We start from the raw sequence: 13,097 nt of genomic DNA, 5'->3' as shown, positions 1-13,097 counted from the left end.
ATGGCACATCTTCCTCTGAAGAAGAGTCAAAGTCTATTTGACTTCTACAGGTCCCACATTTTGTATTAGTATTTCTCCCAGGGTTTCTTTTTCTTCCTTCTTAATTCGTGGTTTCTTTTTAGGCTGAAGACCTATGTCTAACTTGCTGTTAAATATTTTCAACAGTTTTGCTGCTGCCCTTTTGGCAGCATTTGATTTGTTCAACTCTCTCTGTTTCCTTTTTTCTAAAGCTTCTTCAAGAGTGGTTTTCATTGGAGTTAACATGGACAGCTGTTCAGCTGCCAAAGCTGGGAGTGGAGAAAAAGTTATTTATAACTGATGTAATCTTTCCACTGTTGTTAAAGAGCTGTTTCAGAAGTGACTTTCTTTGACATTCCCGATGGACCTGGCAGATCTAAGTAACCATCCTGCTCATTGATAGCAAGTGTTTGTTCTTCAGCGACTAGATTTTGGTAAATAGTAGGTTTGTTGTTCACAGGTGTCTGAGATTGGTTGTTTTAGGCTTGGTTGTAGATTTTTCTTGTTTCCTCGCCAACTAGGTCGTCAATGACAAGTCCTCTTAAACAGCGTTCAGACAAAAAATCTTTTTCTTTAAACTTGTCTCAATTTACTGGATGAATGCCTGTGCTTGCAAAGCCTGATACGGCTTTTTCTATGGTCGCCACATCCATATAAGCTTGGTTGAAAATGTGAGCAATGTCGTAGGGTGTGATTTTCTTGTAAACATTAGCCCTCATAAACTTGTCAAACTCCTTATTGAAAGCGCTTGTCAGTGGATAAAATGACACATCTAGTGGCTGGATCTTGTGTGATGTGTGAGGAGGTATTGACAGAATGTGAATGTGATTCTTGTGGCAGAATGTGTAGCTGTCTAAGGAGATATGTCTCCCATGGTTGTCCATAACTAGGAGAACCGGTTCGTCTTGAGTTGGTTTGCAAAACCGCTTGTTGAAACCAGCCCAAAAAAGTGCCTCGTTGGACCAGCCATTGTGAGAGCAACTAAAAATGGAACCGGTTGGTCCACCACGTTCAAGAAGAGGCATCATTCTTTTGGGAGGAAATATGAACATCGGGGGTACATACTGGCCGGATGCAATAAAAACACAGACTACGGTGACGTTCCGTCCTCTTTCCCAACTTGTAACTCCACCAACTTGTTTGGTTAGCCCTTTGGCGCTAGAATGTGGCCAGGCTTTGGAACAGATGAAATCCCAATTTCATCCATGTTTAAGACTCGACTTGTTGGAAATTTGTGATTGTACATTAGATTTTTGAGGTTATTAAAAAATAAGTCTACTTCCGATTTGTTGAAGCCTATTACTCAGCTAAGACCTGTGCATTGCCCAGTGTGGATCATTCCCCCGGTCTCCCCTAAGTATTTAAGACCACCTCCGAACTCCCTCTACCTCTAGCTCACATTTTCTACTTCCATATACTTAACTGTATTAACGTCAGTAAACTTGTGATAGTGGTCTTAGTAACCACAGTCAAAAGCTGTTGACGACTGTACCACCAATTTTTTTAAAAGATGAGTAGGAAACACGAGTGGGTATACTGTTGACTTAAGCAGGAAACCCACTGGTCCGACACTCTCCGACACGTCACCTTCCGTCAAGGCTCCGACACCTTCCGACAGAATTACTTTGCATTATTTTAAACGGACTGTAACCCACTAGTCAGACACGACACCTTCCGATCCGACACGTCACGACAACATTGCTCTCTGGGGCATTCTTGTCGGATGTCGGATCCGTCATTTCTTAACTCTGTGTGCACTAGGCCTAGATTTACTGTCTAGCTTTGTGTGTGATCACAATATGTGGAACGGATATGGAACATGTGATCACAAGAGTGTGGTGTTTTTGTACAATTATTGGTTATGGAGAATATTCAAAGAATTTTTATTTTAAAATTCTCATTTTATTCTTATGGAGAATATTATAAAATAGCCTATTGTAAGTTTGCTTTCTGCTGGATATATTTTGATCACACTTGGTAAATTTCTTTATTTTATACTAAGTTATTAATACTTTACTAAAAACCACACTTTTTACCCTCCCTGTAGCAGCAATCCTAGGTACGCATAAAACCTAATGTTAATTAAATACACTTAATTGAAAATCAATTTAGGTAAATAGAAATTTGCTTAGTCGGCAGGTTTGCTGCGACGGGGGTATTATTGTTTACGTTTTGTACTGTACTTTTTGCTAACTTCCCTGTAGTACAGTAAATGTTACCGGAATTATCAAGGTGGGTCTAGGAAGGTCCTTGACCATTGTAATCTCTCATATTAACAGAGATCGTCATTAATGTTATGGACTTTTTTTCATTAATTTTTCCCTAACTACTGCTTGTGAACAGTATGTGATCCTTTGTTCCATCGCAACTGGCACTGTTAAGAGTGATGGTGTATTTCTCGTCGGAGGCCTACTACTGTCGGAGCCCGTCGGACCAATGGGTTAATGCCTTAAAATTGCGGAAGGCGTCGGAAGGTGTTGGAGACTTGACGGAAGTTGTCGTGTCAGAGAGCGTCGGACTAGTGGGTTTCCTGCTTTAAGTGAAAGTAAATTACTAACACCTAAGGTTTTTACTGTTACAATAATTATCTTTTATTTTACTGAAGTACACACACAACATTTTTTTACTCAAACATAACTTATTCAACAATTCTCATTACAATAAAAACAATCCTAACTATTTACACATGATCAGCTGTTACCAACATAAATTAAATTAAATACAGAACAAGTAACAGCAAATGTATTATATAAAAATAAAATTACATTCAACACCTTCCCTTAATTTTAATTTTATACAAGAAACAAAAAATAAATATCTCGATTATCGTCTTCTGTTCAAGATTTTGGATAGTTGATCAAAGCTTTGCTAAATTGATGAAACTTAACATTGTTCAAGGGTTTTGTAAACATATCCGCAACATTCTCGGATGTAGAAACAAAAGAAATGTTTATTTTACCTTGCCTTACATTTTCAGTCAAAAAATGGTAGCGAACATCAATGTGTTTGCTTCGCTTATTAAAAATTCCATTTTTACAAAGCTTAATAGCACTTTGATTGTCCATGTTTAGGTTTGTTTCAACATTAGTTCCACTCAACTCTTGCAAGAAAGTTTTTAAATATAAACACTCTTTGACACATTCCGCCGCTGCAATGTATTCTGCTTCAGTGCTGGACAAAGCTACAATCGGTTGTCTTCTTGTACACCAGCTTATTGGGTCTTCTCCATACATTATGACAAATCCAGTAGTACTTCTTCTTGTATGCTTGCAATTTGCATAGTCTGCGTCACAATATACATTTAGTTAATTTTCTCCTGATGCTGAAAATAATATTCCTGCGTCTTGAGTACCTTTAATTATCTTAAGGTTCGTTTGACATTTACAAAATCTTCATTGCTTGGATTCTCAACACGTCTACTTTCTAATCCCACAGCAAGTGTAAGATCAGGTCTGGTTTTATTGGATAAGTACAGCAAACTTCCTACAACTTCTCTGTAAGGAGAATCTTTTGTCAGGCAGCTTACTTCTTCATCAGGTTTGCTCGTTTTCAATGGACAAATGGGAGTGTCTACAGGTTTACAATCTATCATTCCATATTTTTCGAGAATACTGTTTGAATAGTTCTTTTGTGTTAACAATATCCCTTCCCTTGAATATCAAATTTCCATTCCAAGAAAGTTTGATGGGTTTTCGTCTGTTTTTATTTTAAAATCTCTAGACAGCTCGTCCAAAAGTTTCTTCATCTCTCTTTCATCTGAACCAGCAAGAATTCCATCATCAACAAATATAGCAAGATGAATACTGCCATTTCTAAAAACACAACGGTCAGACTGAGTTTGTTTTAAGCCATATTTTAGTAAGCAGTTTGTAAACAACTGGTTCCATTTAAATGGAGCTTGTTTAAGTCCATATAAAGTCTTTCTTAATATCAAAACTTTATCTTTATTATCAAACCCTTCAGGTACATACATATAAATTTCTTCATCTAAATTTCCATAGAGAAAAGCAGTTTTAACATCAAATTGCATTAGTTTGAGATTTTGTTTGGCAGCTAATGAAAACAACAAACGTAAAGTTGAATTACTTACAACTGGGCTGTAGGTTTCTTCATAGTCTATACCTTTTTCTTGTGCAAAACCTCTTACAACTAGTCTCGCTTTGTATTTTCCGTTATCCTTTCTTGTTAATACCCACTTGTTACTTAGGATCTTCTTGTTTAGTGCTTGCTTTTTGTCAACCACTTCCCACGCTTCATTCTCAATTAGGGAGTTTTTCTCATCCTCAATTGCTTGTAGCCAATTTTTTTTATCTGGTCCTTTTATTGCTTCTTCATATGTCAACATCACAAAATCTTTATATCTTTCAGGTAGTTTAGTTTTTCTTCTTAGTTTGATGCTTTGTGTAGTATCAGTATTACTTGAACTTGGCTGTTCTTCATTGATTTCATTTTTGTCTGAAACCAACTCAAACTCTACTTCATTATTACTTATCTCACTTAGATTATCTGTACTCTCAATATCTTCATTTTCAGTTTTGTCTGCACTCTCACTATCTTCATTTTCAGTTTTGTCTTCTTTCTTGTCATTTTCATTTTTGTGTTCTTTCTTGTCATTTTCATTTTTTTCTCCTTTCTTGTCATTCTCTGTTGTATTTTCAGAGAAAGTAACCTCACCACCATTATTAGTTATTGCAGAAACAGACAAGTTTTTACTGAGTTCAGGAACATATAGCACATTATTTGTGCTACATACATTCTTTGGATTTTACAGTTCCACTCGTTGAAGCTAACATGGTTTGATTTTTCTTAGCAACATATATTTCAGAAGAAATATTTTGTTTATTACTTAACAAATCTTCACAATTTGTCATATGTGAAGATGTGCCTGAATCAACAACCCATTCAGATACAAAGTTTACAGTCCCACTATTACCCCGAACATTTTGTCCATCATCATACGACAAAAAAGACACAGTTTTACTAGCGGGCATTTAGGTTCTGGCTTTTTCTAAAGTAACAATCTTTTTCATTATGATTTTACTTTTTACATATATTACAAAATAAATTTGGCTTTACATTTCTTTTTTCAAACTTGTTAACAACATTTTTTACATTTCCACAGGTGTTTGCTAAATGACCAACAGCATTGCATTTAAAACAACGCCTCTCATTATCAGAGTTAGCCCTATTGTATGTAGGCTTCTTGCAGTACTTTGCTTTATGACCTGGAATTTTACAGTTGTGACAAACAACTTGGAACGCAAGATTTTTCTCTAGGCTTACCTCCTTTAACTCACTTCTTGACTCTTCTGCTAACAGTCTCGCTGTTAGATTTGCCAATGTCTTTTCTTCATTGGGCATTGATTCCCAGGCAGTTACAAAATACTTAAATCTATCTGGCAGACTGACAAGAATTTTTGATATTACCATTTTGTCATCAATATCTTGTTTTAAAGTTTTTAGTCTGTGTGCTATGTTTTCAATTCTACTTATGTGAGAACTTATATCAGAATTAGGCTCATACCTGAGGTTAAAGAATTCTTGTAATAACGAGTACTTCTGCTGCTCTGAGTCTCTTTCATAAATATTACACAGCTTCAAAAACATTTCTCTTGAGTTTTCACAGTTAATGATATGTAACATCGGTCCCTTCTCAATAGAACTAACTATACACTTCTGAGCCTTGGCATCTCTTTTAATCCAATCAGCCTTCTTCTTTCCATCACCCATATCTTCAAGTTTCTCAGAACCATCAACAATACTCATCAAATCACTGGATTGAAATATTATTTTAATCTGAAATTTCCACAATGGAAAAGTTTCAACTCCTTTGAGTTTTTCTACGAAATCATCTTCTTTTACTGATGCCATTGTTAGTCTTACTTTTACTTTTTCACTCACCTTCACTACACTTTAACTCTTAGGTTTTTACCAGAAGATTACTTCTTGTTTTTACAGTTATGGTTGAATCAATGAATTTTTCTGGGCCCCATAACCTGTTGACTTAACCCTCTATCTGGCGCTGGTCGATTTTAGACCACTAAAACGTGAGTTCTCAGTGGCGCTGGTCGATTATAGACCAAGATGACATGGGTCATGTTTTTCTATTATTAAAATATGAAAACGGTTTTAAAACGCAATAAATCTTATACTATTAGAAAGATGGGATTCTGAGGATTCATTTTCATGCATAAAACATTATTGAGTGAGTATTATGTAGCGAGAAACGGTAGTTTGAAAAACTAGAGAGTTCAAAATAGATTTTGGCGGTGGAAAGTTTTGGTCACCTGACTACAACAACAGCTGTTTTTGGTGATTGTCAATTAAATTGTATACAATATTAGTACATATTCTGAAACTACAATAAATTCCCTACAATTCCCTGTGAATCTATAAGGTTGATTGTAAAAATTTTATTTGTTTTTAAAAATGTCATAAATATTATTTTTTTGTAAAAAAATCTTCAAAATTTTACATTCCGACGTAAATTTCTCCGACATTTTAGATTTCAACTAAATACAACTATATATTTTCAGAAAGATCTTTTTATTACCTATTGTACAGTATCATTTCATTTTTTGTTGATGCATTCTATTATTTCCTATGTGACAAAAAATAATTTGCTAGTTTTTCAAAAAAGAAAACGTGTATGAAGAATTTATTTTTTATAATTTTATTTTTATGAGTATTTAAAAAACATTGATATTTCTACGTAGGGAATCATATTTCACACAAACTTTACATTTAGATAAAATGTGTAAAAAAATTATTTTGTGGTTTTCTTGTGGGTTGTTTTTGAAATTTCTAATTTGCATAATCCAAAAATTTGCAAACCTTTTGCTACTACGCCTAAACGCATTGCTAGGAAAAGAATATTTTTATATTATTATATTATAAATTCATCACTGAAATAGAAAATATATATATGTGTGTACTTATATTCACAAATAAATGTTCTGTGGCAAAATATATGATACCACTACAAAAGCGCCAAAATATACCCGCCACTGGTGAATAAAATGACCGCCAGATCAAGGGTTAAGTGAAAGTAAATTACTAACACCTAAGGTTTTTACTGTTACAATAATTATCTTTTACTTTACTGAAGTACACACACAACATTTTTTTACTCAAACATAACTTATTCAACAATTCTCATTACAATAAAAACAATCCTAACTATTTACACATGATCAGCTGTTACCAACATAAATTAAATTAAATACAGAACAAGTAACAGCAAACATATTATATAAAAATAAAATTACATTCAACATATACACACTGTAATTTTGATGCATGATAATTAATTTAGACTCAACAAATTGATTTCTGCCACATCTCGCTATCCAAATTATCCAGCAAACAAATTTGTTGTAAATTGTAGAATCTTTACTATGCACGGTGTATATTCTTCTTCAGTAGGCCTAATTTCGGTTTAATGAATTTATGTACAAAGAGATTACCGTGTTTCTTGCGGGAGGGAGCAATTGTCATGGGGATTCGTTCTCCAGGTCGCCGCAGCAACAGTCTCCCGACACCCTCACAGCGCCGCAGCACCTCTGTGTTGAGCAAATGTTTCCGCAGCTCTCCTGAGAGGCTCACTCGCTCCAGCAGCCACGTCGGCACTGCGCCAAAGTCTGTCAGCAGCTGCAGTGCTCCCCACTCACTGTATAGGCAGCGGACACATCATATTATACTTGACATTATATACCATCACTTTGCCAATACTATAAGATGACAATATAAAATACCATACTTCACATTAATACATTACATACATACATTAATACATAATACTTTACATTGATTACTTTACATTACATTTATTTGTCCTCTTGTTGAAGCTTCCACTGTGAACTTATATTATACAGGGTGTTCATTTGAAAACTTTCCATATCTATTGTGTACAAATGTAAGGCTTTTAATACTTGTTTGTTCTCATTTCCCCCTAATTTGAACATGCCAAATCCAATAAAATTATTTTAAAATTAAGGAAATGCCCCAAAAGGACCCAATTTGGGGGGTAGGGGTGCTTTTTGAGAAATTTTTAAATGTAAACATGGGTTGTGTGATAATTCAATTTAAAGGTCCATGTTATGAAGAACATATTTGTTTACATTATGATCAGCTGGATAATTTAATTGCTGTTAATATTATTAAGCTGCAATTCAAGGAAGTGCGTGCTACAAACATGAAATTTTACTGACTTTGTGATAATTGCAGAGGAAACCCCTTCAAGGCTAAATAAAATTGGTACAGCAAGGAAATCTATGTTTCCATAAAAGTCAAGTGATTTTTGAAGAAAATGATTACTTCCATGAAACCTTTACTAAAACTTTTTTTAAAGGATTCAATGTTTAATTAACTATTATTCAAAGTTAAGGGAAACAAAATCCCATCTGAACAATATCAAGTCTTTAAAATCTGCATTTTCTCAGGTAAATATAATTGACATTATTACAGCGACTAACCACATGAATGTCAGTTGAACCAAATAAAATTGTAACGTGCAGGTTATGCAAGGAAATCAGGTAGGTGTGAACATATTTTATCGCTATTAAAAAAAAGACTGAAAGACTGTATACATACTGGCAACTATGCCGGTACCATGCAGGCTACATTGTCAATGACGAGGATAAACATGACAACCTTATGCGGTTATGAGTAAGTCGGGTTGTAGAAAACTCTAAAAAACCTAGATCAGCTTTTGAAAAATTATAAAATATTGACCAGAAACGTTGATTATATTGATCTGGCATAGACGTCGTTAGTATTTCCATTAGGCACATAATCTTTCAGTTGACCTTTTTTAAATCATCAGAAATGTTGAATATTATTTGTTTTCAAACAACTCCTGTATTACTTTGCAATTGCTTGAATTTGAGCAACATGTACACTAGTATTCATTCATATTCACATGATTGGGAATTCAGATCAATAAAGTTCAAAAGGCTGAAGGCTTTTGTTTACTGTAGACATTGTTCTACTGTATGATGTGTATTCTATAGCTTATATCTATTTTATGGAAAAGCTAAAATGATAAGGTGTTTTGCACAGTGTTAAGATTAGATTAACAGTGTAGTATTTTTTGGAATTTTAACTTTTTGTTTTGAGGTTGGCACCTGAGAGAGTCTGCCCTTCCTCCTGCCAATTCCTTGTATGTGACAATTCTTTAATAAGAGGGAAAATGGAATCCTTCTATGAGAGACAAGTTTTTAATTTAGAGCAAATAACCTACATAAAATATAATTCTATTTGGTTACATATAATATTTATTAGATTTTTTATTATTATCCATATCTTGAAATAACCATTGTACCTACCTTTAAAATAACTTTAAAGTCCCTTAAGAAAATTTTTCACCCAAAACAATTTTATGTCATGGGAGCCCATTGTGGAATATCAGGAAATTTGTAGCTAAGCAAAACTGTCCAGGGAAACAGGAAAATAAAGAACCTCGAAATAGTTTATTTCACAGACTTTGGTTGGTGAGAAGTTTGAAAGTACCAAAATTAACTTATATTACTTATAAGTAATATAAGTAAACATTTACTATACATACCATTGTTTTGAGAAAATCACCTGAATTTGATTTGGTGAGCGTAGATGTGGTCAAGCCATGCCTCACACATGATGTTGAGCACCATTCCACTGACTCTCTGTTGGACACTGAGGGGAAGGTGGGTGGTGGCAGACAACACTGGCCTCAGCACCTCCTCTACAATATTAAACATCTGAGTAATTACTAATTACAACATCCTCTGTCTATTTCAGTACTCAAAGGACTATTGATCACAAATAATAATTAACTAGGATTACGATTTTTTAATTACATATGAAAAAAGCTTAGCGGTTTAAAAAAAAAAAAAACAGAGTATTACGTCAAAAAAAAATGGCTACCATTTTGAAACAAATTAAGATAATTGAGTTCTGTTTTCGCCAAAATGTTGCTCTAAGCAATAACTTTCTAAAAATGTCCAATGTCATATAGGGTTGACCTAGGGAAATTTTGAGAGTTATAACAGTGACCTTCATTTGTGGAACAACCTGTGCTTGGATCATGTTCTAAGTATTTTAAATGTATTCTTCATGTATTATTTACGGGGGACTAATTTTATTTCGTGTTTCTAGGTGACAACGTACTCTCGTAAAAGTATGTGAACAGGTGGTCTGCTTCACCATGTCAGCACCATGTTAGCTGTAACTAAATGGCATAAAGAAAAATAATACCTGATAAAATTTCTTATAAAACAATTGAACGACAATCACGAATTGTACAATTGAACTGGCCCAGCTTGACTTATGTGCAGTAAAGAGCTGCAACTCTACTGACAGCTCATCTGAAGAGCTGCTAGGGGACTGAATATTCCAGTGTACAGATGCCAACATGATTGGGAAAAACGTTTGCTGAAATAAATTTGATTGAAATTCCAGTATTTAATTTTGTGACACTTACCACCCTTGACAATTAAGGTTTAGTGCTCTTCAGGAAATTTCCTCATACCACAGATAATTTACTCATGTACTAGATTAGATGTAAAAGCATACTAATCTGTTAAAGTTGCACTGTGCCCACCACATCATTTTGAGTTACCTAAGTAGTCTTCAACATAATTGCTGGCAAACTGTGGCATTTCATCAAGCCGCTGCCGCCAGTAGTGAGGATCAGGGAACATCATGTGTAGGTTGGCAAGACTGACTGTGCGGCAGACAGATGCCAGAATATCTAATACAACTGTAGACATGTTCTGGAACCATCAACAGATCCATACATTAATGTTGGCAATATTGACTATGAGGTATACAAAATATCCAATACAACTACAAAACACTAAATTTTAAAAACCTGAGAGGAGTTGAGGCACAAATGTAGAAAGACAAATTTAAATTCAATACTTTCATTCAGTCTTACTGGTTGCAAGTTCAAAAATCTGATTTTTCATTAAAAAAGATAGGGGTGGTGTAGCATTTACTTTCTGTTCTTAATCTTCCATGGCCCTGGTTTAGCCAACACATTAAATAGTCTATAATAGATTAGGGATGCCCAATATGTTGTATATTTTTATTTAAAAAGAATTCCCGTAAATTTTGTCAAGAGTGTTCTTATGACAGAGTCTAAGTTTGTGAATGTGCAATGGTACTGTCAATTTGATAATCTAACACAAATGTAAATCTTTTATAAAATACATCAAAAGTTAGTTTTTTCTTTTTCTATTGAATAGTACTATTTGCGAAACAAATTTTATACCTAATAAAATAAGTTTAAAAGTGTGTGATTACGTTTTTTTTTAAACCTACAACTTTGCAGCATAATTTCTAACTTAGGGGTCCCAAACCACCTCCGGTAATGAATCTCACTACAAATTGGGGCAGGGGATTCTATGACATGGACTTTAGGAGGGATGGGCACCTTTGTAAAGGATTAGTTCTATTTTGAACATTACATATATCAAAGAATCAATTAGCAAATCTTCAATTTAATATGTGCTACAACCACTTTTCTTCTTCTAAATGTGAAGATAAGACTTGCTGTGTTATAAGTTATTTCCGATAAACACCAATACCAATCTTATAGTTTTCCATACTAGACTTCTCGTGTAGCCTCTTAAAATAACTATCTAGTCTTAAATGTAATAACAAACTAAGAGTTTTACCTGAAGCTTTTCTAAATTTGCTTTTACTTCAGAGACAAGTTTGGCACGCATTTTGACACAGACGACTACATGAACACTACATTCTGCATTGAGAATATCCACTTGGTTAGAAAACTGTGGACACAAATATATCACAACAATCTTTCTTGACCATGCTTTTTGCTAATACAGAGTTCTCTTAATACAGCTATGTTATTTTATAAAATGGGGTGAAAACCACTGATAAAAATCACACTATATAGGTTCTAATATACATCATGATGTTCATACTTTTATGAAAATATATAATCTATTTGTATGTAGTTCATTCATATGATAAGATATAAAAAAAAATTAAAATAAACTACATATCAAGAGGATGATGCTTGAGTTTGACTTAATGTTTTCCCATGTTTCAAAGGACTCACCACATCAACTGAACTAGGCTGTTCTATACATATTTTTTTAATTGTTCACTAAATTATTTCAAATTTAATATCTTTAATTGGCTATCTGGAGTGTTTCAACACTTTTATCTATAGGTAAATCTAAATTTAAGAATACTGAAATTACTCAAATTTCATTTTTATAAATAATAGTCAATTAATGTCAAAAACTAAATCCTATGTTTATTTGCTTACGTTTCCCCATACCAATAATCTATGATAAAAAAAAACTTGTTTTGGATTTGTGAACTCCATGTAATGAACACTTGGAGGTTCAAAAATGAAATAGTGTGGTAGCAGATTCCAAGAAGTCAGGGTCAATCACTATGTAGTTGTGCAAAAATAAGTTAATATCTTTTAAAAATTGTTTATAAGATTGTTTACCACACAAATTGAAACAAAGAAGATACCTAATTACAGAAGCTAAATTATGATCAGAAGTAACATTAAAAACATTTAAAAGTAAACAAACAAACACATGTTAATCATAAAATCTGCTTATTATTGCAACGATTTCAATACCTTGAGCTGAGAGAGGTCTCGCAGACATGTATTGATGTCTGATTGGGTGACACGGAAGAACTGATCCATGTTCCAGGGGTTGGAGAGTTGCTTGGCACGACTCTGTACCCACAGTCGCACCGTGTGTATGGAGTGGTCGAGTCTATGCAGTACAGGGATCTGCTCCACCACTGGTAACTCCTCCAAGTCTTGCACAGTCCAGTTGGGACCCTCGCAACTGTTACTGAGCAGCATCAGGTCTGAGAACAGCTCGGAGAACAGCTTGCCTGTATATGTGCCCTGAAAAACATCATAATGTCGGCCATAGAATAAATACTTTACATTTAAACTGTACAAGAAATTTATTTATGATTGTTTTTTTTTTGGGGGGGGGGGAGAAATATGTTCACTTGACCCTACTTTGTAGAAGGCCCATAGTATGACTTTGTGTCAAAATAAACAAACTTGAGATCTGGTCAAGCCAATTAAAAGATGG

At 34.2% G+C, this 13,097-nt stretch overlaps 2 protein-coding genes across 2 annotated transcripts in view; one reads left to right on the top strand and one right to left on the bottom strand.

The window, feature by feature from the left end:
* LOC128987655 (lipid droplet-regulating VLDL assembly factor AUP1-like) overlaps positions 1-10,329 on the top strand; it is a 60,103-nt gene extending 49,774 nt beyond the window's left edge. Inside the window, exon 11 of the transcript XR_008490263.1 lies at positions 10,153-10,329. The gene's annotated coding sequence lies outside the window, so the exon portion shown is untranslated. The remainder of the gene's footprint in view (positions 1-10,152) is intronic.
* The window catches only part of LOC128987654 (uncharacterized), a 30,098-nt gene that overhangs the window by 1,451 nt on the left and 15,550 nt on the right, over positions 1-13,097 (bottom strand). The window contains exons 8-12 of the mRNA XM_054408612.1: positions 12,623-12,901; positions 11,676-11,789; positions 10,616-10,769; positions 9,604-9,739; positions 7,485-7,687 (exon numbers count right to left, since the gene is read on the bottom strand). Of these exons, the coding sequence (XP_054264587.1) occupies positions 7,485-7,687; positions 9,604-9,739; positions 10,616-10,769; positions 11,676-11,789; positions 12,623-12,901 (886 nt within the window). The remainder of the gene's footprint in view (positions 1-7,484; positions 7,688-9,603; positions 9,740-10,615; positions 10,770-11,675; positions 11,790-12,622; positions 12,902-13,097) is intronic.

This window comes from Macrosteles quadrilineatus, unplaced genomic scaffold, assembly GCF_028750875.1.
Source record: "Macrosteles quadrilineatus isolate MER2022 unplaced genomic scaffold, UCM_ALF_1.0 Scaffold_2__2_contigs__length_208266976, whole genome shotgun sequence".
Lineage (NCBI taxonomy): Eukaryota > Metazoa > Arthropoda > Insecta > Hemiptera > Cicadellidae > Macrosteles > Macrosteles quadrilineatus.
Note: the sequence above shows the minus strand (reverse complement) of the source record. Positions and strands in the feature narration are given on the sequence as shown.